Below are 22,779 nucleotides of genomic sequence, written 5' to 3' on the forward strand. Positions count from 1 at the left end.
TTCGTCATTCTTCCTCCGTTTCTTGCCGTGAATTTGTATTTTGTTCGTTTTTCTTTCATTGCTGACGTGGCAGTCACTTGTAGCACATTGATGGATAAAATGCGAGAGCTTGGAAAGGGTACTCTAGACAAGTAAGAGATGGGTGGTGAGCTGATATATAACCACGAAGCCTGCTCGTCGCCGGCCCGGGCAGCAAGTTAGAGTGTCTTGTTTTGATAAGACTAAGGTTTGGGTGGCGCCTAAGTGCGATTACATATGAATGTAACGAGCGTCGAGCGCTACTAAAAATACTAAACACTCACCAATGCATGCGAGGTGATAGTACATATGTGAAACGAGTGATGAGTGCAACAGGCAGTGTAGTGCTGCAACATTAACTTGAAACGAAGATGTTGAGCAGAGTCCGGGCTGGGGTCTTTTCGTTGTGAATGACGCAAGGGTGTCCGGACTTTTGCTTGGCTCAGGATTAACCTAGGTTGTTCGTAGGAACCGAGAAATCTAGGTCCGAATGATGATGATGGTGTAAATAAATACTAGATGCCAAGACGAGAGGCGGATGAGTACAGGGAGAGGCGAGCTAGGCAGAAATATATTACAAGTGTACGTTAGCTCGTTATGAAGACATACATGCGATGAGAAATGACGCACATCTCTCGGAGTCATTATCCGGAAGCGAAACTGAGATGAGTCCGACTGCTACAGATGTTGTTTTTATGTAAGAACAAGAGTATGCATTTGAAACATTCGGATGCTCACTCGGCTGATGAGTCAAACGGGAGCGTAATGGATGCCCTCGCGCTCATCCTGATGAGTCCTTCAAACACTAGACACCGTCTTGCGCTCACCTTCGATGCCACCTCCTATGCATTGGACCTACCTATAGTACACAATGCTTGGAATCGATATTAACCTATATCAATCAATTGATTACATAATTCGAGGGATAAAAGCCTCGGTGCACCTTGGACACTTCGACTCAGCGCCTTTTGAACGGCAGTACCTGCACGTTCGGTCTTTCCTCTTCTTGATGGCTCGGGCATCTTCTCCGACTTGATTTGTTTCCCAGTGGAGCAGCACATTTCCAAGATTGTTGATTGATTCTTTCTGCTAATTGTTCATGCTGGTCACCATGGCGATACTGCGCAACCGACTGCAAGTTGGTGGTCCGCGGGCACACTAGGATTTGATGGTGGTGACTACGTATCCTATCTGAATCCATGCCTAAAGGCCTAAAGCTTAAAGGCTAGGGAGTCTGTAGTTCATGCTTCATCGTCGAGCGATTAGAGCCATTTTTGGTGTCTTATATCAGATGCTTCAACGGAACAGGTACAGGTAATAAAATGGCATGTAAATACACCCTCTGGAAGGCATAAAAATGGTACAGGTAAGTGTTTCAAAGACTACTGCTATATACTGGTGATCTGGTTGATAATGCCTTGCACATGGAATATGGATATGATGGTTAGAAAATAGCCGCCAGGATCGAACATGTCTAGAAAGAGAGGAAGGTGACGATGCTCAAATTAACAACGAAATCGATACAAAGGTTGCGGAAGAATCAAGTTCACTATGATCTGAACCCAACACCATCGAAATAACCAGAATCCCGCATAAAGGAGGTCCAACGTTCATCAAGTCTTGAATCCTGTGATACCAGGCCAAGTCCGGTGAGCTCCGTAGGTAGTGGTCGGCCCTGTTGGCCTTGGTATGGGCCAGCAGAAGATGAGTTGTACTGATAAGCGTGCGACTGAGGAGCTGCAAGCGGAGGCTGACTATATTGCTGCGAGGTTTCGCTCGCCGGGGGCCAGTAAGTGGATGACCCTGAAATAGGTGCTAAAGCGTGTTGCACAGGGTGCACGTGTGATGCAGCTGAATGAGATACGTGATGCGGGGGAGCATAAGGATAATCAGAGCTCTGGGACTGTCGCCATAGCTGGGTCGAAAGGTTAGTGCTTGTACTAGGTGCAGTGACATTGCTGGGATGATGCATCTCGAAACGACCACCACGGTCCGAGGTCGAATAAACCCAGTCAACTGCAGGCTCCGGGCGATATATTTGTGCGGTTTGTTGTTCGGTAGAACTAGTTGGTAGATATGTGTTGCTGTTAGAAGAAGCCTCCGAATACTCTGCAGGGAGAGTTGTAGGTCTTTTAGCTGAAACGAATCTAGTTCTTCCAGCAAAGATTTCGAGTTCATCATCATCTTGCTCCACCTTTACGCTCCACTGCTGGCCGAGCTGTTGTGATGGCCGTTCATTCTGAGCAGCAGCGAGGGCTAAGTGCGCTTTCTCGCTCAGTTTGGTAAGGATTGGCTGCGGTATTGTCTCCATTACAAGGTGTAACAAGCGTGAAAGAAACAAATACTGACTAGAGCTTGAGCAGCACGTTTGCTATGTGAAGCTGCTCTTTGAAAAAGAAGGCAGGCACCATCCAGCTCCTTCATGGCATTGGACGCCAGTGGAGATTGTGGGCCTCGAGTAATAATTGTCCCAAAGACGATCTGTCTGGCTATCAGCCGCAATCAATGTCGAGACGCGAAATGCTTACGGCTGCAGAAAATGCGAAAGTCCAGACAGTCCAAAAGCGAGCGCAGGGACTAGGATGTTCATGGAATGCTTGTTGGATGGTTCGCAGTATCGTCTGAGACGACCGGTAAGCAGCCAGGAATGATGGGGCGTATGTGCTCTTTAACGGATTCACAGGGTTCTCAATGATAGCCTGCGCAAAGAAACTGCGATGAATGTAAAGTAGTACTGAACAATAGATCAGCCACGATATCCAAGGGTACAAAGGCAGTTTGCTTACGAGTTTCTCGAGAGTGAGACAGCACAAGACGGCCCATTGATTGTGCCAGTGGTTCCTCAGGAATTGGAGGTGTCATTGGAGGTGGAGACGTATCTAATGCCGAAGGGGGAACATCTGGGAATGGAAACTCGCGAACTTTGCGATCGATTTCCATGATTACCGCATAATTCGGCGCTTCAGCCGTCAACGTACGCGTAGCGACTTCTGCGACGCAGTCAGTCGCATACCTAATAGCCCATGACGAGACTGTACCAAAAGATGTAGTGGGTAAAGGCAGGAGCAATACGTATAGACTCACATTCTGCAACAGCAGCAGCAGCATAATCAGGTTCCCCGTCATTTCCGGCAGAACCTGGAAACTCAGGGAGACGACAGTCGATGTAAGCTAAAGAAAAAGTCGGTGGGCGGCCGTTGTTTAAGCTCTGCGTTGAGAATATCAATAAAACCATCATAAGTACGAGAAGGGTGTACTTACACCCCAGGCATCAGCAATGAAGAGATCCCAAAAGACAATGCGCCGCCTTTGCACAACTTTGTTAGGAAGACCCCACTTGGCACTATCCCGATCTGTGGTACGGAGTGAGATTAAACTGTTCCTTGATAATACATGAACAAACATACGAAGACCGATCTAGACGACCTTTGATCAGGTGAGAATTACATGAATGGAAAGACTACGCACGGTTTGGGCCAGATGTGCGGCAAGGATGACCAATGACCATGTCAACTCCAATTCACTGCCGCTCATAGCGTTGTAACCACCCAACAGATGAAGTGCCTGAACAGTAGTCAAGGAGGGCTTCTCCAAGACCGGCTGCAAACAGATGCTAGCGCGGGCAAGTTGATGGTAGTGTTCAGCCTCAGGGCTGGTGGCGTTCTGCTTAAGGTCCACGAGAGCTCCGATAGCGAAGACAAGTAAAAGAAGACCGAGCTCGTAAGATCCTTTGGGTTCGTCCGGCGGCGTCGCACGACTCGCAGGGTTATTTGAGTAATACATTGGGAGTAACTCCTCCACCACTTGTTCTTCAGACACTGTGTGAAATAGCCAGCCAGCTTGTTCAAAATAAGTCTGCACGAGATACTTGGCCCGGTCCGAAGATGGTAGATGACTTTCTATCAATTCCTGAATAGCTGCTGTTGGGCCCATAGGGGTGAAAGGGAAGGCCTGCGAAAACATCCTAAATGACGACGGTAATCCAGGGCTCATTGAATCCCTTCCAGATTCGGGACTAGAAGCATCTGTGCTGTCACTTTTGATAATGATTTTATCCGACTAATGGGGTGGTTGCATGAACGCAGCCTCACAAAAAGTAAAATGCGCACCATCAACAAGCACTATGAAATTCGGGGATGAGTACATCTCTTCTGAATGAGAAGGATAGAACACTTACTTCGGATCCGCCTGTAGGACCAAAAAAACGTGATATACCGTGATCAGTGATAGAAAGTGTTCCAAATCCATCGAGAATCTCTGGAGGATTCGACGGACCCGCAGCATTATCACCAGGGAGAGTGATGGCGCTAAATTCATCCTTTTGATCCGCGCTACGAAGGTCGTCACGAAGGAGGGGGTGGGGTTCTGTGGAATGGTGTGACTGGAGGACCCCAAGAGCGTCTTCTAATTGGCGGATACGTCCACTCATATTGGCTATCTGACGGTGAAGATGCTCAGTTGCGGCGAGAACGAAGCTTGTTGTAGAAAAATGAGATAATGAAAGCTATCAAGAAATGTATGGTGCGTACCGAGTCCCCTGTCCAGTAGCCAAGCTGCCTGTAAATAAATGATTAACATGAATGATCACATAAATAGGATGAGATAGAAAATAGCTTACCATTGGGACACAGTGCAGCACAACCTCGTCTCTAAATAAATGGGTGATAGGTGTTTAGTTTCAAGGATGGTGCTGTGTAGCGTGGTACTTGCCTGACATGACTGGCAGGGTATCTGCTTGTCACACTTTATCTTGAGCCTTTAGACAATACACATGCATACATCATGTCAGACTGCTTCTTATAAAAATTGTGCGAAGGTCGCACCTCCTACACTCGGCGCAAGAGATCTGCCCATTACTCCTTTTCTGTTCGATCTCGCGCGCATGGCCGCCATCAAATCGGAAGTCATCTCCCTCCCTGCGGCTTGACTTGCGCTTCAACTTGGCCTTCGTTGTGTCCGGCGGCATGGATAATGCTGGGAGAAAAGCTAAGAAAAATGAAACTCAATTACCGGAATCAAATGTATTTTGTAGGTGGGAACTTTGGAAGACAAATACTTACTACTTATTAGTCAAGTTCTGCAGATGAGGTTGGTGAGAAACCAACGGGCTGTGCGGTTGCAAGCAACCGTGAAAAACAGTACTTCCAAGGATCTTTATCTACGAAGGTGACAATCTGTATGTAAACATGCATCCTTTGTCGACCCGGATCAGGACACGTACAACACTACCATTATCCGCCGAATACATTACGTAATTTTCACCAATTGAATCATATCCGACTCTATCGGGATTGGTTCCTGCTTTCATACTCAGCGACCCCCACGTTGCTCCACATGACTTGATCTCTCCGAGGCCTTCGCCGCCTTCCACATGCTCAGCGCTTAAATGTTGCACGAGTGTACCATCCACATGATAGTGCCATACCCCCCTCTGGTGAGCTGTCGTTCTGCCTAACGCCGAACAGATCTCAGCGCTCCGTATGCCACTATGATCTTGCACCCTCTTGTCTGCGCCTATCGTCGTAGAAGCAGTTCTGCTATCAGAAGCGCACCCATAAATTAATCCCTTATGGTCGCTTACGGTGCTGCACCTGATGAGCTCCTTGTCTCCCTTTATAAAACGTCCCTTGTCCTCTATTCCGTTTGTGCGTTGCCTCGAGACTGTATGGACAGGTTCTAGCGGCCACTTTGCACCGTCCATATCATCATTCCTTTGCTGACCCAGACCCTATACCGCCACGAACCAGACCATACCCTGAACAAAGCGCTTGATCAATCCCTGAAACCATAAACCTGACCATATCCCACACCATGAACGTGGCTACATCTCAAACCCTGACCGTGACCATCCTATGTATGCCATAAAGGCACAAACATTCAACCACATGTAGTGCTCAATGCTGAGGCGCATCAGACGTTGTCGTGGGCATTGCAACGTGCGAAAGAGGTACGCTATCTGAAAAAACAAACTAAGGCTTTTTTGGCATGCCTGGCGCCCCCCAGCTTCACTTGAGCTGCAAACTCAATGCATCTCACAGCCCCACTTTTCAGCTAATGTATGGCGATGAATCCATAGACAATATCTGTCCCTTGATCGCGAACGAGCGATTCGCCTGGTTCGATATCCCTAGCGGTGGCGGATTTTTTTTTCACTTTTCGGTGACCTGTATTTTTATTCATCTGTTCGGACAGCATTTCGGCTCGCATACTTCATATGAGCGTGGCGCCATCCTTGGACACTTGAAATTTTTCGGCTGAACCAAAGAGTCCTTGGAACGAGGCAACTTGCCGTATGGTCGCTTCGTTATCCGACTGTTAGGAGAATTCATTCGACTGCCAAAGACTTCACCAAATCCGCCATTAAGGTGACGGAGGCTGAAAAACTGACGGACTGGTAGGACAAGCATCGCAAGGCGCAGGCCAGAGTGAAAAACTGCCCGAGCCTGCAAGTCTTGATCCCTTGTGCGGGAGATCGGGAGTTGCACTTAGCACTACCATAGCCTACGTACGTCATGAGTCAAACGTTCGTACGGCATTATCATAAACCCTGTGTATCGCACAACCTCGGCCTTGCCTCAAAAGCAAGTATGAGGAATGGAATAATTGCTGTCTCAAAAGCGGCGTTGTACCTATCCTAGTGGTAATGACTACGTACATCGGAGTCTAGTGGCGACTAGGGTGCTCAGATTGTACAAGGCTATACCTCCCTCCATAGTTTGCAACATATCCGTTTCCGACAGGCATGCCATTCGAAATTGAATGAGGCAGTTCATCACCACTTTCTTCCCTGACTCTGACGCATCAGATGAGCGGATCGTATCGTATGCAAAGCTTGTCCCTTTCTCCCTGTGATGTCAATGCAGTCACCGTAAGTACTTAGTACTTAGTGAACCATTTGGCGAAAATGACTCTTGGTATCGCTGATCTAATAGCCATCCTGCTTTCCGGACCTTCTGCCTAATTAAACAGTTGAAGTAATATGTGCCTGCCTCTGGCAGACAGTGGGTAGCCTTTAAATTTCAACGATGAACGCTACAACAACACCGGACCCTCAGCCTAATTAAACAGTCAATCCACAATGAAGTAATATGTGCCTGCCTCTGGCAGACAGTGGTGGGTAGCCTTTCAACGATGAACGCTACAACACCGCCCGAGGCTCTAGACCCTTACTGACTAAGCCATCCAAACGGTACCAAACACCCGCCTGCAACACGCAGGAGGGGTACTCCAACATCCTCAGACAAAAAAATCCCATACGTGATTACAGAATTTCACAGGCATCCTTCTCATCTACGTCTTACATCCAACGCCGCGCGATCCTGCAAATGAGTCGAGTTCTTCAGCAGAAGGGGCTACGACAGGTCGCCACACCGGTGCACCAGAGAAGATCAGAACAATGTACCCACAGCCTTCATGGAAGTGGAGTCGTTGACGTCATAAGAACACAGGCTCTCTGGCTTATCACCTGTGCACCGAATGAACGACCAGCAGGCAATCCTAAACAATGCATTTAGAATGTTCGGTGATTCCAGTCAGCGTGAAAAACAGAAATACATGTGTTTAGTTACGTACGAAATGGAAACTTATGTTTTTTGTACCTAAGAACATAGTGGACGCAAATGTAGCGCAGTCTCGTTTATTGTGGCGGCTGTGTCGACGAAGAAGTTCGAGACATGTGGCTATATTGATCTGGGCATCTTGGCGGCGGCCAGAGTGGATATCCATCGTCTATCTTGACTTCTACGCTGGTGCGTTTTTCTGGGACGATCATGTCAGACCAAGTTTTCACTTTCACAACGGGGATACTTTGTAGAGATGTACCCTGCAGTTCGGAAAACATCAACGTGTAGAAGAGTGACGAATCCTTAGCCTGCAGTCAGTGAATGAATTTCATGACAAGTGATGATTGCCCGCCTTAGAATACCACATGCATGTGTCTGAGAACCAATGGTCTGGACGAACAATGCAAGTTGACTCCGAGGCAAGTCTAAACTTCGCGCCACTGTGACAGAAAAAACGTCCACGTCCACATCCGAAAGGGCATTGTTTCCAAGTACAAGAACACGAAAAATCAAGATCCAATCCCTCATCCGCCGCGCCCTAGACAGACATGGACCGCGCCGCCACTCAGCATGCTGCCATATCCAAAACGGCCACGAAACGGACCTACACCCACAAGTGTGGTAGGTGCCGTACCGTTCTTGAATATGACACACACGCCGACTGGCCCACGATTAGCCTCCTTGTCGACGAGCATTATTTCGCTTGTCCAGTAAAGCTCGACTTTCGTGGGCCTGCCCCATCTCACCCCTCTTCCGAACCCGATGACGCACAGAGTCCTCTATGTGACTCTAGCGAGAACGTAGATGCCGCTGATAACAAGCAAGATGAGCCACTCATCCAAGTCGCGGGATCTAGCAAGCAGAGGAAAACCGAAGCTCAGCGGAAACAGGAGTTAGAAGACGACGAGTACACGTACGATGTACGACCCACATCCGTCATATGCCGTGGGTGTGACAGAGAGATTAGCCTCGACAAGCGCTCGAGGTATTACCCAGGATTATGGATGAAACATCGAGGGAAATGTGCAAGAATATACAAGATCGAGGTGAGCTAATGTCTCCTAATAATGGAATGAAGTAACGAACTCAATTTTACAGAACGAGAAACTCGCCCGAAGTGGAGACGGGTTTTGTCCGTCAAATACAGAACGGCGCCCGACAGCTGCTAGCTTTTTTGAGCTAGATAATCCCCGAGCTGACGGCATTTCGCGAACGGCGAACTCTGTTGAGGATAATACGTTACGATCCATGGAACTGTCGGATGATGAAGGCCCGGAAGAGGAGAATCAGGATCACATCCCTTTCGCCAGTGAGTCTGTCCTTGACGGGATCAAACACGATGTTCACTGCGAACCCTAGCATTGAACCAGAGATTTTATACCGAGTGCCGGCGAAGGGGAGACGTGCCTTGGAAGTACCGGTACGCTACCACAAAGGAAATCATGGAGCAATCGTTGGGCGACATTGGATGCTAAATGATGGGCTGAGTATCACAGGGCATGCGTAGACCCTTTGTTATGTTCACTTACTAGTAGTACCGATGGTGATGCTACTGCTTTGCTGTCAACACGTTCCTTTGTGTCCTGGCAACCGACAGCATCAAATTTCCTGCTGAACTATAAAACCTCAGTTGGTCACCTCAAACGTCGTGGCTAGACAGCCTCTTGAAGTTGTGCAATTTCTATGATAAGATCAGTAGACAAATGAGTAAATGCGGAAAATAATATTACGTACAACTCAACATGTCAGTACACGTTGACCTTCGATCCTGCAAAATCGTGTCAAATTTCATTTATGCTGTAAACTTGCAGCCTGGCCACTGTCCTCGAGGCTTTAATGCACCAGAATTCGGCACTATCCCCTCCAGGAGGTAGCGTAGAACCTTCTTCTTGACCAACAAGATGTCTTCTCAACCATACTTTGAGACTGTCAAAGTACTATAACTCACCTCGCCGCATTTCGCAGACTGACGCTCCCATAGTCATTTGCAGATGTTCCAATCACCGTTGATGGAGTGGAAACGTCGGTTTTTCTGGAAGCGTCTGAAGGGCTGGTTCAATTGTTCGGTACGATAGAATGGTTACGTGCGGCAACCGATTTTCCCTTGAATGCGCTGTCGTTCTAGATTTGCTTGGCTCAGGTGTATTCGGCTTTGTTCAGAATGATATAAAGGGGAATATAGGGGAACGTTCTCCGCTGTGTCTAACCCTATATCAACCCTTATTCTTTTTGTGCATTACAGGGTGTACGAACTCGCTACCAGGCCGATTCTTTTGGTTGCTCCACGCTCGAGAATCTTGTCAGAAGCGAAGTATCATTAGATGACCGACATGGGACCGGATGTTTGATACGCCTGACCCGGTATGTTCGACCCTTTAATATAGCGTGTCCATGTCACTAATCAGTAGCGTCACTTGTGCAGTGGTTTGACATTCCTATGTAGAGGTTATTCTAACCCCGACTATGTAGTCATAGAAGGCAACTGACTCGGAGGAAATAGCTCTTCAACACATGCAGAATGATCCTTGGGTGGAATTACACGTGTGCTTCAAGCGTTCATACGACGAAGTCTTGAGGCAGCATCATACGTTTTTCGTACGGTCACTTGCCGCCGTACGTCACTGGCTGCTTCTGTTGTGCATGTAGCTCCTGACTTATTCCGGCACTTTCAGGTTGCTGTTCGGGCCGCACCGTATCGCCGTGACTTCTATAGCCGTATATCTCAAGGTGCGCCCATGGAAAGACTAGACGCGGAGCTAGCGAAGTGGTTGTGTGGGCTTGATGTAATCGTGAAGCGTCTGAAGGGATTCATCGAGGGAGAAGGATACGGAAGGATATGAGAATCATACGAATATGGAATGATATCGAAGAATGCACTGGAGCAAGATTGAATTAAGAAGGTTAGGACGCCGCTGGGTCACATGTGCCCCTAAGAGCGAATCTAAGCGCCTGTTGTGGGTTTGTACCTGGGTACTCGCGAAGTATATTTTTACTTAATTGAAGAAAAGAGTCCGCGGAAACGAGGTTTCTGGTACGGATGGATGGGATTATTAAATAAGTTGGAACAGGGGCGGCTAGAATGTGTTGTGCCCAAAATATATAAACAGGCGCTAAAGAGACCCGAAAAGGGGAGTGTTCGTGCCTCTATCGTGATCGACAGCCAAAGTAGTTGGCCACAAAGTACGTACTTTTATATCAAAAAAGGAAAAACGTCGTTTCGGAAATCAACCGGTGTGCGGGGAAGTTAGGCCATGCATAGACGCAGGTTTGCAAAGAATATGTACCGGTAATTGGTTCAGGAGGCATACGATTACATGTGGTGCGGCGATAGATACTACGTGGCCGAACACGCAAACATATAATAAATGTTCACACGGGAAACAGGAAAAACACAAAACATTTGAATAGTGTTCCACATGGGTCCGGTGTATTTCCAGAACAAGGGCAAGGTCCCCAAATGCCGCAGTTGCCGTACATGCCGCCGGATGCGATGAGATTGGAGATCAAAACGAAAGTGACAGCGCAATGTCCAAGGTACTGATGGATGAATGGTGATAATGAGGAGAAGGAGGAGGAGGGGCGTGGTGGATTGAGCCGAGTAAAGAGAGAAATACCGTTCTAGGCCCGAGATATGTAAATGGAAGCTTTCGTCTTAGTCATTTGTCTAGCCCAGTTAAACCAAGCGACATCCCATTGCAATGCAGCGTTTAGCTCCGACATCATAACCGAGAGAATCGCATCGATGATGAATGACAACCAAACGATCGATAGAACAGCGGAGAACAAAGTACTTTTTGATGGAAACGCGTGTCATGGCACTAGACTAGTAAAACGCTAGAACAATAAGTCACACTAGTCACTTGCCACGCTATACCGAAGAGATGACTGTCTACTTTAAGTCTCAATCCTATGTCATAATAAATTTGACACCGAGTCGGACAGGAAGCAGAATCACCTGTTCGTCGAGGTTAATTTATTCAGGTACAAATCCTTTTTCGATGTTTTTCGTCCCTCCGTGGGAAATTAAATGTTGTTATGTTTCTGGAAGTGCCGGATCTGTGACATATATTTTCTCTGTAAATACGTTTTGGCACCCGAACAGCAGCTTACACATATTAACCCTTCCCGAACGCCCCCAATATCATACCTAATTCCTCTCCCCATCTCCTGCCTCCTCATATTATAATCCTCCTCTATTCCTTCATGTCGGAGGATATGGATGTCGATGAAATCAAGTATTTCTTTCCCCTTCCCAGCCCTCATTTATTTGACCCGCTAATTGATATCACTAGCTCAGATACCTCTCCTCCTCGAGAGCTCCCTCATGATCAATCTCCGTACGATTTTATTCGATCCTATTATCTCTTGAATCACCAATTATTCTACAGAAATTCCCGAAAGCGGAAAACCCCTCCAGAACGAGGAGATTCCGCTGACGCTGAAGGCGAGAGTGTAGACGACTCAGTCGCCGTTCCAAAAGGCGAGTATGAAACCGGTCGTGTCATGTGTGAAGTCTGCAGTGAGGGTGTCTCGTTTCGTGACGAGGCAACCGGTGGATTTACCCTGAAACACTGGGACGCCCATCGCCAGCAATGGTATCGATGTCGCCTTGATCATCATCTCTTTGTTCTCTAATCTGTCCCGGCAGTGCCAACACTACTCAGGCCGTGCCAGAACCTGTCATCTATACTCCGGAAAGTACGGCAGAGGCCCTTGCCAACCCTCCTGCCAAACGGCGGCGCGCTAAGCGCACTGAAGAGGAACGCATTGACTACCTTAGGGCGGATCCTTACGTCGCACAATTCGAGGCATATCGCGTATTATGTGCATCGTGCGACAAGTGGATCCGACTCCGTCCTAATTCCACGTATTGCTCCATCCCTTGGGATGCTCACCGCAAGAGTTGCTTGTCAAAAAAGATGTGAGCGAATCCATGCCCTTTCTTATCATTTCGCCACTCACGCATCCCCAGTAACAACAAGAATGGTTGTGCCCTCGAAGAGAGAAATTCATTGCTCTCCAAAGACCCGGACGTCCGCAAGTTTGATGCCGAGCGGGTACTGTGCAATACTTGCGACCGTTGGATCCAAGTCAGCCCCGAAAACCATATGCAGGCCGTCCAAAAGTGGTTACACCACAGGTCGTCCTGTCAAAAGGGTGCTGGACAGTCTTCCGCAGCTCATGCGGAAGCTTCATCGTCTCAGTTGAGCCACTCAATCTGATGTTTTCTCATTCTTATTTTTTTCAAGGCCATCAAAATCTGACACAGCAGCCCGAGATAGCCAACACGTGTCCTGCAACTTCAAGACGTCCTTCGGACTCACCAGTCCACGGAAAAACTCCCATACCATCGGCAGCACCATGCTCGCCATCTTCATCCTTCAAGGATTTGACACCCACCAATTTTCCAGCTCATGAATCTCGTCGACGAAATGCCGAACAACGAGCTGCAACTCTCAAGGCCGATCCTCTGGTTGAAGAGGTTGAGCCGAACAGAGTATTCTGTTCTCTTTGCAAGAAGTGGGTTCAGCTTCGACAAGATAGTTCATACTGCGCGTATCCATGGATACAGCACCGGGGAAAGTGTTTAGCTCGACAGTGAGTTTCCACCATTCTAACCACATCTCCTCTCTCCCGCATCTCACACTGACACCGACTGCGTTACTCTTTCAGTCAGAGGCGAGCTCAGAAAGCTGCAGAAGTTGCAGAAATTAGAGCCAAAGGTGGCACAACCCATCCTGACGACGGAAGCTTGTCAGATGATGATGGGTCTGTCGAAGACGAACTAGAATCAGAGGAAGCGCACGACACCCAGGAACTCCCCACGGATGATAAGCGCAAAGCCAGGTTTTCGGATTTTCGGTCTCCTCACACTACAAAGAAACAACGATTAGACAATGGAAGCAGCCGCACTGGCTCCGCTTGGGTTGTTCCTGACAATGCTTCCACCAGCAAGAGATCATCACAAGCCGTCCGCTCTATCCGCCCAAAGGGAAGCGACCTTCAGGCGCCAACGGAAGCCTTCGGGTCGACGAGCCGCCTGAACCGCCGTCTTGCGCTTAGTTTTGCTGACTTGACCACCGTTCCTGGCCGGTACGTTACTCCCACTCGCCTGACCTTGATATTTCCAAATGATGATGCTGACGGCTGAGCCCTGCTGTCAGGATGGATTTCATTTTCTCGTCAATCGCATATCTATTTATGACCACTTATGACAGCACGGATGACATGACCATATCTTCCCTGTTGACCTACTTAAACTCTGCCATACCTGCAGACAAACACGAGGACTTTGACACAGCCGAAGTCGTCAAAGCGGCCGCCGCCTTGCAGGACCGTGGTGACATCATTTTTGAAGGCGATATGTTACGCCTTCCGGACTAGCGGGCAATTTCGGACCTTGCGATTCCGATTCTTGTGCATATATGTATACCTATTTTCTCGTTTTGCATTTCTTGGACTGCTACTCCACTGTTTACTTATTAGTCCTGCATCCATAAGGTCCTCCCATCCATCACGTTGATTTTTGTTCAACTTCACCTTCACCGACGACAATCGCATCGAAAGTGTATCTACCCGTTCATACCACTGACGTCTTGTATCATTGCTAATTTCTTGAATGCCATGTGTTGTATGCATTGCATACGCTATGCTACAGAGTCCTGATACCACGCGAGAATGTCACGCGCGTCTCTGAAAGAGAAATACTACTAGTACACGATAATGATGCTGACACAATCAGCATAAACTGGACCAGTCCATCCACGTTCATTGAACCTTAAACAGAGGCAACGTAGTCCATCACTGCCAACTACCGATTCTGTCGCTTGTTCGTCTTCTTCTTTGATGGACCTGGGACCTAGCACCGACTCGAGGTGTGATGACGACAGGCGATGAGAGAAAATACCAACCTTGTCCGCTGTCTTCTCCATTTCTGGATACTTTGAATTTTTCTTTCGCGGTCAGGTTGCCCGTTGATAATCGGTACGGCACGGCTAGAGTACTTACCGGTCGCCTTGCCGGTCTGGTCGACTCTTCATCATCGACAGAGATCGTCCGCTTCACTTGCCGCATTGCGAGGTCCTTCTCGTCTTCAATATCGGAGTCACTGTTCGTGTGTGGAATGTGGTCGGCACGTCGAGGTTCTTTGACAATTAAATGGTTCGTTGCCCCATGCACACCTGCGAAATATTTTAGCTAAGTCTAATTTTCCTAGCATGGCAATGCACCGGAATTCTGTGGGTCCCCGGGCCCGGATGGGGGCTCGTTCCAGAAAGTTTCATCTTGCTTATCGTCCCTTGAGCTTCCGACTTGTGGCTGCGAAAAATCAAGGTCAGCTGCACATTGTTTATCAAGGGCGTGTTCCTTACAACTTCCCTAATGCGACGGGCTAAACTTGCTTCTAATTGCATGATGCGAGCTTCATGTTGCTTGATGAGGTTGTCTCTCTGAAAACCAAAGGAGATCAGTGACAAATCAGAAGAAGAGAACACCAACCCTTCGAATATCATTGTTCTTTTCCGCTAGCTCGCGCTCAAAGACTTCTGTGGCATTTTTGGCAAGGTTCTGGACCAACGTCCACTCGTTGTCATTCTAAAGCGAACGAGGTAAACAGTCATCGAATAATTATACTCGTCTTACCAGGTCATTCTGTTCATGTCGGATGGTGATGTTCGTCGATCTTTGGAGAAGTTGCGTTTCGGATTGTTCAAGGTCGTGAATGCGCGTTTTCAGAACAAGGAGCTCTTGTTCGTGCAGATCAGAAGGAGTTTCGGCAATAGCCAGGCGCTGGGTCAGTTCGGATATGACTTGTTGCTTCTCGCCCAGCTCGCCGCGCTGAGAGTCTGTTTTAGAGTTCAACTCTTCAATTCGTCGTTCAGCATCGCGAACGCGTTGTTCTGCAATTTGCTCTGTGGCTCGTTGAATACCCTGTTGTCGGGAGAGGTCTATCTGGCAGTCTAAAAGTTCCTTCCGAAGGCTGCCAACCAAGTCCCGTTCGGCGGCTGCGGCGACGATGGCTTCGTCGAGTCTACGCTGCAATGAGCGTTCGCGTTCCTCCACAACATTGGCGCGGCTGACAGATTCCGCCAAGTTTTCTTTCAGAGCCTATGTCACGCAATAAATATGCTGGTGGACATGACACCGGAGTACACGCTACCAAAATTGTGTTATTCGTGGATTGCAGACGATCCTGTAGACAGGTGAGCTCAGCTCAGGGTGAGGCCAAGAAAGTGCGGGATTACCTGAGCTTCGCCGACACTTTCCTTGGTGAGCCTGAGAGTAACGGACTGGTCGTCGAAACGTTCCTGAAGAACCTGGGACGAGGTAAATATGAAAAGACTGAATGACACGAGGCTAACCTTCAGCGACGTTCGCGTTTCTGCGAATCTAATTGTAATGGTCAAATATTTCGTTATGAGAAGAGTGCGTGAACTACCTTTCGCGGTAGCTTTCCTCCTCTCGCTTCGCATCTGCCAGCTGCCCATGTGCAATTTGAAGTTTGTCAAGGAGTGTATCGCGTTCCGACACGAGCCTCGTACTCCGTGCTGATAGCTCCCTTTCTAGATTCCGGATATCCGCCTGTCCCGCTTCAGCAATCTGGAGTCGCTCCCTGATAGATTCGCCTTCGGAGGTGAGGCGCGCATTCTGCTGAACTAGAGCTTTCTCAATATCTTTTGAGGCTTCCAAGCGCGATTCAAGGTCTTGCGATCTATTGTGAGCATGTACTAACTCCGTCTCGGCCTTCTGTAACCTGAATGTCAAGATTCAGCAGGCGTTATCGATAAAATTTAGCAAGACTCACCTCCCCTCTAGGTCCTTTATGTGTTGTTCTTGGAAGGTTACAGTGTTCTGCACGATCCGAGTTTGCGATTTACTGTCATGCATAGCTTCTTCAAACTCGGAAATCCTAAAAATGTTGTGTTACAAGCAGCCGAATTGCCAGAAACGCAGAATCATACTCCTGTCTCATAGATTCCATCTCTTGCCGCATGGAATGTACCATCGCCTCGCGTTCTTGCAAGCTGTTATCCAGAGTTAGACAAAATATCATATGACCATCAGATGTATTCATTACCGTGACTGGCTGTCAGCCAGCTGTTCCTCCGCTTGCGCCAGTTTGCTGAGAACGTCAATTGTTTCATGCTTCTGGAGCTTCAGGTACTCAGCAATATCTACAACGCGCTCCGCTGGATGGCCATGAGAATCGCTATTCATCAAGATGACAATGACCCAACTTACAGGTTCGCTCAAGCTCCGATGTTGTTGAGGCAATTAACTTTCTATCGTTCCCAAAATGCTCCTCCAGTTCCGCAACGCGCGCCCGGGAATCTATCAGCTCAGAACCCATATTTTGCAATTTTTCACGCAGGAGATCGGCCACCTGTTGGGCTGCACACATAATGTGCCGTACTGATTTCCCATGGGAAGATGTGACTCACTCCGAGTAAGCTCAGCCTGTAGCTCGTTTACAACTATCCTTGTCTGGCCTACATTGGGCAGATGCCCAGTATCGTCGAGGAATACTTTAATTATTCTGAGTCACAACCCGGCGAAGCAAGGATGATAATTCGGAGAGTGAACTGACCTTGGAGGCCGATGCGAGCGGCGTCCCGAAGCTCCTCAAGGCTTTCCATTGTTTTTCGGGCATCGTTCACCAAGGTAGATGATGCTTGAAATTGGATTCGGAGCGCCTCATAAGAATCTCTGAGTTCGACGCAACTGGATGAGATCAGCGAATGGAAAACGGATGCACAAAATATTTAGAAACCTCCTGTTAGCCTTGTCAATTGCTTCCTTGGTTGTCAATTTAAGTTGGGCGATTCGTCGAGATAGTTCTGAGTTCTGATGAGAGGCGTCCGACGCCTGACGAGACAACTCCGTATTCTGTCGTGAGAGATCGGCGACGAGTTCAGTCTTGATACTAAGCTGGGATTCGAGTTCGGCGTTATGTTCCCGCTATAATGATGTTGATAGACATTGTGATATAGAAAACTGAATGGGGTCAACGTACCAGTCTCACTAGCTCAACATTCGCTCGACGATTACTGCTAGCCATTTTTGTGATGATGAGGTCCTCTTCGGTCATATCACTCCCAAGGACACCTAAACTTGCTTGAGAACCGATCTCTTCTGTGGTCGTCTTTAATGGGGGGTATCGATATTCTGCAGGAGAATGTTGTGAAATTTGCTTTCCGAGCATCGTAAACTGCTTGTGTCCATCAATGTCTGGAAAAATGATATTAAATGATAACAGTTCAAGCGCATATAATCACCGTGGTCCTCTTTCTTTATCTCCACTTTGGGACGCTGTAATGACATAGCATGATTTCAGAACCAACCTAAGAATATATGCGGCATACCTTTGCTGATAGTCCACTGTTTGTGTCATAGAAGGAAGGTGAGTGCTGAGAACTTGGGCTGTGCGACTCCAGGCGGGAAGTTGTCGTGTTGAACTTGAAACTGGGAAAATGGAGGCTAGATTCAGCCAGATTTCTGGAGGCCGCATTCTCTACAAAATTAGAGCTCCGTGTGTGTGCAAATGTTCGTTGCGAGCTGTTGCTAAATGCTGGGACTGCTATTTTTTTTTCCGTGTGTCCAGGTTGTGGAGTCATGAACAGAGGCTTTTGACTGTTACTATCGTCAGGTTGATTATGGCGTGGTTTAGAAAATAGAGTCATTCTGTGTCCTTGGTGAGGCTCCATTGAAGGAGCAGGTGAGATGCGGTGGTGGTTCCTGGTCAAGCGAGGATCAACTCTGGTTAATGTCGACGCGTATAATTATAAATCACGTGATGTGTCATGAGTGATTAAAATTGGCCTCAGCGCTCAGTGTCAGACGCCCTCGCACGGAGAACGACGGAAATTGATGGGATCAGAACAGTTGGATATTCGTAGATGAACGCTCAACGTTCAACAACTATCAAACGTTACTCAACTTAAATTATATGCACTCACAATGGCATAACCAGTATAGGCTACGTGAGTCACTCAGAGTGCGGTACGTGACCCTCACCAAGATCTAACGAAGTTCGGAGTTTATTTATATTTCTTACTTCACAATGCTTTCAAGTTCTTATCATTTCTCCCGACTTGCGACTAAAGCAGGTTTGACAAGGAACGTGTCTGATGAGTAATATGATTCTTACCACGTATTTTTGAACGTTGATGTGACTATAACGCATCCATCAGTTGAGCGACAGCACGGCAACCTGGATCATTCAAGCAGATCATTCATAGAGTCTCTGAACCGATATCGATGGTGGCCCGTGGGTTATCACACGAGACAGATGCGGACAACAGCTGTAGCAGCACCGTGTTTCATGGCCATTGTGTTGCCACAACAGATACTGTGATAGACGTGCTGGATGCCTATTAGCACTATGACTGAGCGGTAGTCTCCGAGCTAAGTATAGCGGAACCGACCAAACCAATTCTACCCTTCCCACGCAAGATTTTAGATGGGTCCGTCGATCTCAATTTACATGCAGGTGAATCGCCGTCAATGATCAGATGTACCAAGTTCATGGTCCTCGTGTTTGACATTTCATCTATTTCTATCGTGACTGACTTTCGGAAGGGGAATGCAGAAGGAAAATCCTTGAAGTAAGCGTCATAATCATAGAAGAGATCTACTCATACGAAACAATTACGAACAACACTAACCAAAAGTCATCATTTGTACATCCTACCTATGGAATAGCCCGAGTCGTTAGCGATATCAAAGCTACAGGGGCGACACTCAGTAATGTTCCACCCTGTTTAGAGAAGCGTGATTCAAACCTTGCTATAATTCGAGTAGGTGACACATAGAACAGGTGAGTTTACACCTCATTTCCAAAATCACGCGATGGTCCGAGCCAACACGACACACCCACAAGCAAGATTGGCATAGTATAATGTTGAGAGCCGATGTATCCGAGGAGCGTAAGGCCGAGAGAGACAGAGCCGAAGGGGAGAAGGAGAGTACGGCCGAAGAATGAACCACATCGAGTGCGAGCGTCTCCAAACGGAGAACGTGGACGACGTGTCAACGTCGGCAATCTTTTCGTTCTTAAGTATATATGTTTTCATCAAAAGTCTTGCTGGCACACTCACCGTATAAGAAGAGCCAGCCAAAGTCGTAACATCTCAGTTTCATAAATGAATACTGAGATGTGAGTTGTTATCCCACTGTAACGTTTGAGTAGAGTACTGACGTACAAGTAGATTCGTACCTGTTTAGGTACAACATTTTGTTAATAGAGTTTCATAAACGAATACTGAGATATTCGTACCTGTTTAGCGTGTCGCGAAGCCTCCCGCTCGTATAGATTCTCCACATATAAAGGGTGGCATATTTCTGAGCCTTTGTCTCATAACTTGGGTCTCTGATCTCTCCATTCACTCGTCGACGTTCACGACACAAATCCAACAACCTCCATGGATTCTACCGCAACTTGCACCGTCACTTGTTCTGACTCCCAGCCCACAGAGTTCATTTTACCTGACTTCTTCAGCGATTGCCCCTACCCCATGCGACTAAACCCTCACTGTGATCCAGTATCTCGCGCTATTGAACAATGGCTTTGTAGCGAAGCCCATCTGGTAGAGCCCGAGGCTACCAAATATACTACGATATTGCGCCCAGGTTACTTCGCTTCAGTTTGTTTCCCTGATGCGGATGCTTTCCATCTCAAAGTCTGCGCGGACTTCCTGGGCTGGTCATTCAAAATGGATGACTGGCTCGAGATCGAAAGGTCCGATGTCAATGATGCTTGGGGAGTACGCGACTGCTGCATATCTGCGTATCGTGTAAGAGGTGAGAGCTAGACACGAGCCTCAGTCACGGGGAAACGGACTCCATTAACGTATCGCTACGAACCTAGACACGAGCCTATGTGTACATGTAGTGAGTACGATGATATAACAAAGAGGAAACTAACGATACGCACCTCAGTCACGGGGAAACGGGTGCGTTGACGGATATTCGACGTCTTAAGTAAGGTTGAGAAAAGGGGAAAAGGAGTCAGGTACTGCAAAATGTCTCTGATATATATATGCCACTTGTCGTCACGTCCGGGTGGTCCGACGGACGCTATCAACTGCTCTTGACATATCGCGATCCCGCCAACTTCCAGACGGAAAGATATAGTGGAAAGATGTGCAAATCGTATGTCTATTTTCTCATCAAGCACACATTTCAATCATCTTACGGTTTTTAGATATTTCAGTCGTTTTAAAGAGACTGGCGGCCCTGGCTGCACAGAGCGCTTTATTCATGGTATGGACTTGTGGTTTATCTCTGCGGCCAAGGAGGTGGAGAACCGCGCCAAGGGACATATCAATGATGTTGAATCTTACATCGAATTGAGGCGCGACTTGAGCGGCTGCAAGGCTTGCTTTGCCTTTACCGAATTCGCCTGTCAGATTGATCTTCCCGACGAAGTAGTCTCGCATCCAGTCATCATAGCGCTGGAGGAGGCTGCCAATGATTTTATTTCTTGGTCAAATGTAATACCTCATTCTGTCGTCGTCAAAGTTAGGGCACTACTGATATCGCTGCTGATAGGATATTTTCTCCTATAACCTGGAGCAATTTCACCATAGCACAAATAATTCAGTTGCTGTGCTCATGGTCAAACAAGGTCTCGACCTGCAAGGCGCTATTGACTACTGCGGCCGGCTATGCAATATCTCCCTTCAACGCTTCGAAGAAAACCGCGCTAACCTCCCCTCGTGGGGAGAAGAAATCGACAAGGATGTGGCTAAGTACGTCGAAGGACTGCAGAACTGGATTACCGGTACGCTGCAGTGGTCCTTCGAGTCCGCCCGCTATTTCGGGAAGGATGCGCATATCGTCAAGCAGAACCGAATTGTCAAGCTGCTTCCCAAGCGACCATTGTGAAATCCACAGCTATTGCTGTATGTAAGACCGTTTCACTTCTTGCCTGCGATGCACGATTCTTATTGCGATGACTACCATTATAGAAAGTTACATCATTGTCTATGTCTTGCTTCGTGTGAAGTTGCTTTTTTTTTACCGCGGAAACGCGCATCATGCTTCTCCTTTTTCCTACTCGAAACGTTCTTGATTTCTGCTGTTGTGTATAATAGTACTAGTGTGCCTAGTCAGACCAGAATGGAAGGAAGAGTCTTGCTTTCTATATAGAATTGTACACTCACGAGTATGTACATATGTACCAATTTTTGTACAAGTCAAGGAAACAGTATACATGTACCACCACTCATTTTAGGTGAATGTGGTAGTCTAGGCTGAACAATTTTTGTGATGATGCATTTGGCGCGGTTCTCCACCGTGATATGGGTAACAAACATTGACAAGAACAAGGTACGTGGAGTGTAACGGTAATAACAAGGCCTTGTACACCTCCAAGTCGTCAGCTACTACAAATTTTCTCTTGACCTGCCCGAGTAGTAGGAACAGCGGCGGCAAACCTCTTGGTTACGAACAGGACAACGTCAATGTGAACGGTGACGATTTTTATATACGGTAGTCGTCACCTAAAGCTTCGCACTTAAAGCTTAAACAACTGAGTCGGGTTGTTCATTACCCATCTCTTTGCTTTTCCAGAGTACGTACTAGCACCTTCTTGGCAGTCTTTTAGTTTATGTCTGAAATCTAGTAGGTCGTTACTTACCTGCACCTGATCACTAGCCAGAAAGGTACCATACTCTGTATGCACAGCCCAGGCTAAACCTGGTAGCGTCATTGAAAAATGCTTCACGCAAACGGAGTCGGATAGGATCTTAGCCAATTACTAATGTAGTCGACGATGTTATTAGCCTGATCTGGTCTACAAGAGAATATGATATTGCTCTGTCAGGTCGGGAAGTAATAATAGCCTTTACTTACTAGCCTGCCCTATTCATCTGATCAGAGCTCCAGTGAACCTCATACCAGTAACCAGATATACTTGTCGGAACCATTTTCTGACACAAGTTGTCGGCTTGGGAACAGCATGCTAATAGCCAGCTTCCGTAGCAACCACAAGGGGTCACCGGTCAGGACTCATTGGTCGTACTGCGACTATGTCGGTACTGCAGCATTGGTAATCTCTTCACGAACGCAGTGAGATACTTTGGGGAATTGTCTGAATCGGCAGTCCAACGATGAGCAGATGAACCAATGCATTGTATACAAATGTGTTATTAAATGGAGGAATAAAAACACGCGTGACGATAAATCATTATCATGTAAA

General features: G+C 47.5%; 5 protein-coding genes across 5 annotated transcripts; 4 read left to right on the top strand and 1 right to left on the bottom strand.

Annotated features, from left to right (window-relative positions):
* Nucleotides 1-1,284: 1,284 nt before the first annotated feature.
* Nucleotides 1,285-5,208, bottom strand: F5147DRAFT_714176 (fungal-specific transcription factor domain-containing protein). Its single transcript, XM_041438455.1, has 15 exons — nucleotides 5,079-5,208; nucleotides 4,842-5,004; nucleotides 4,729-4,774; nucleotides 4,637-4,667; nucleotides 4,548-4,575; nucleotides 4,196-4,493; nucleotides 4,128-4,139; nucleotides 3,487-4,077; nucleotides 3,426-3,435; nucleotides 3,280-3,371; nucleotides 3,103-3,226; nucleotides 2,805-3,050; nucleotides 2,547-2,752; nucleotides 2,368-2,499; nucleotides 1,285-2,311 (listed from the first exon to the last, which is right to left on the bottom strand). The coding sequence occupies exons 2-15, from the start codon at nucleotides 4,982-4,984 to the stop codon at nucleotides 1,568-1,570; spliced, it is 2,703 nt and encodes a 900-aa protein (XP_041288800.1). The 5' UTR covers nucleotides 4,985-5,004; nucleotides 5,079-5,208; the 3' UTR covers nucleotides 1,285-1,567.
* Nucleotides 5,209-7,754: 2,546 nt separating this feature from the next.
* F5147DRAFT_714204 (uncharacterized protein) lies at nucleotides 7,755-9,132 on the top strand. The gene is made up of 3 exons (XM_041438456.1): nucleotides 7,755-8,626; nucleotides 8,679-8,889; nucleotides 8,940-9,132. The coding sequence occupies exons 1-3, from the start codon at nucleotides 8,129-8,131 to the stop codon at nucleotides 9,053-9,055; spliced, it is 825 nt and encodes a 274-aa protein (XP_041288801.1). The 5' UTR covers nucleotides 7,755-8,128; the 3' UTR covers nucleotides 9,056-9,132.
* Nucleotides 9,133-9,230: 98 nt separating this feature from the next.
* Nucleotides 9,231-10,583, top strand: F5147DRAFT_714212 (glycolipid transfer protein domain-containing protein). The gene is made up of 7 exons (XM_041438457.1): nucleotides 9,231-9,261; nucleotides 9,315-9,514; nucleotides 9,562-9,633; nucleotides 9,823-9,941; nucleotides 10,003-10,025; nucleotides 10,081-10,193; nucleotides 10,253-10,583. The coding sequence occupies exons 2-7, from the start codon at nucleotides 9,482-9,484 to the stop codon at nucleotides 10,418-10,420; spliced, it is 528 nt and encodes a 175-aa protein (XP_041288802.1). The 5' UTR covers nucleotides 9,231-9,261; nucleotides 9,315-9,481; the 3' UTR covers nucleotides 10,421-10,583.
* Nucleotides 10,584-11,524: 941 nt separating this feature from the next.
* Nucleotides 11,525-14,240, top strand: F5147DRAFT_714219 (uncharacterized protein). The gene is made up of 9 exons (XM_041438458.1): nucleotides 11,525-11,815; nucleotides 11,873-11,917; nucleotides 11,969-12,175; nucleotides 12,229-12,501; nucleotides 12,553-12,783; nucleotides 12,830-12,906; nucleotides 12,938-13,178; nucleotides 13,254-13,673; nucleotides 13,745-14,240. Exons 1-9 carry the CDS (start codon nucleotides 11,784-11,786, stop codon nucleotides 13,962-13,964), a joined length of 1,746 nt encoding a protein of 581 aa, XP_041288803.1. The 5' UTR covers nucleotides 11,525-11,783; the 3' UTR covers nucleotides 13,965-14,240.
* A 5,441-nt stretch (nucleotides 14,241-19,681) lies between these two features.
* F5147DRAFT_361483 (isoprenoid synthase domain-containing protein) lies at nucleotides 19,682-21,548 on the top strand. Its single transcript, XM_041429385.1, has 7 exons — nucleotides 19,682-19,711; nucleotides 19,823-20,378; nucleotides 20,446-20,468; nucleotides 20,517-20,530; nucleotides 20,583-20,729; nucleotides 20,782-21,070; nucleotides 21,129-21,548. The coding sequence occupies exons 2-7, from the start codon at nucleotides 20,000-20,002 to the stop codon at nucleotides 21,462-21,464; spliced, it is 1,188 nt and encodes a 395-aa protein (XP_041288804.1). The 5' UTR covers nucleotides 19,682-19,711; nucleotides 19,823-19,999; the 3' UTR covers nucleotides 21,465-21,548.
* Nucleotides 21,549-22,779: the final 1,231 nt, after the last annotated feature.

Source organism: Suillus discolor (genome assembly GCF_016758755.1).
Source record: "Suillus discolor strain FC423 chromosome Unknown F5147scaffold_62, whole genome shotgun sequence".
Taxonomy (NCBI): Eukaryota; Fungi; Basidiomycota; class Agaricomycetes; order Boletales; family Suillaceae; genus Suillus; species Suillus discolor.

Excerpts from the sequence above, each read along its gene's own strand:
- F5147DRAFT_714204 (XM_041438456.1), top strand. The coding sequence starts at position 8,129 with ATGGACCGCGCCGCCACTCAGCATGCTGCCATATCCAAAACGGCCACG. Across the intron at positions 8,627-8,678 it reads CAAGAATATACAAGATCGAG|AACGAGAAACTCGCCCGAAG; the intron begins GTGAGCTAATGT and ends TCAATTTTACAG. Across the intron at positions 8,890-8,939 it reads GGATCACATCCCTTTCGCCA|CATTGAACCAGAGATTTTAT; the intron begins GTGAGTCTGTCC and ends TGCGAACCCTAG.
- F5147DRAFT_714219 (XM_041438458.1), top strand. The coding sequence starts at position 11,784 with ATGTCGGAGGATATGGATGTCGATGAAATCAA. Across the intron at positions 12,176-12,228 it reads GACGCCCATCGCCAGCAATG|TGCCAACACTACTCAGGCCG; the intron begins GTATCGATGTCG and ends CTGTCCCGGCAG. Across the intron at positions 12,502-12,552 it reads AGTTGCTTGTCAAAAAAGAT|TAACAACAAGAATGGTTGTG; the intron begins GTGAGCGAATCC and ends ACGCATCCCCAG.
- F5147DRAFT_361483 (XM_041429385.1), top strand. The coding sequence starts at position 20,000 with ATGGATTCTACCGCAACTTGCACCGTCACTTGTTCTGACTCCCAGCCC. Across the intron at positions 20,379-20,445 it reads ATCTGCGTATCGTGTAAGAG|ACACGAGCCTATGTGTACAT; the intron begins GTGAGAGCTAGA and ends CTACGAACCTAG. Across the intron at positions 21,071-21,128 it reads ATTTTATTTCTTGGTCAAAT|GATATTTTCTCCTATAACCT; the intron begins GTAATACCTCAT and ends CGCTGCTGATAG.
- F5147DRAFT_714176 (XM_041438455.1), bottom strand. The coding sequence starts at position 4,984 with ATGCCGCCGGACACAACGAAGGCCAAGTTGAAGCGCAAGTCAAGCCGC. Across the intron at positions 4,576-4,636 it reads TGCTGCACTGTGTCCCAATG|GCAGCTTGGCTACTGGACAG; the intron begins GTAAGCTATTTT and ends ATTTATTTACAG. Across the intron at positions 3,051-3,102 it reads TGCTGCTGCTGTTGCAGAAT|TCTCGTCATGGGCTATTAGG; the intron begins GTGAGTCTATAC and ends CTTTTGGTACAG.
- F5147DRAFT_714212 (XM_041438457.1), top strand. The coding sequence starts at position 9,482 with ATGTCTTCTCAACCATACTTTGAGACTGTCAAA. Across the intron at positions 9,515-9,561 it reads CATACTTTGAGACTGTCAAA|TCATTTGCAGATGTTCCAAT; the intron begins GTACTATAACTC and ends ACGCTCCCATAG. Across the intron at positions 9,942-10,002 it reads TGTTTGATACGCCTGACCCG|TGGTTTGACATTCCTATGTA; the intron begins GTATGTTCGACC and ends TCACTTGTGCAG.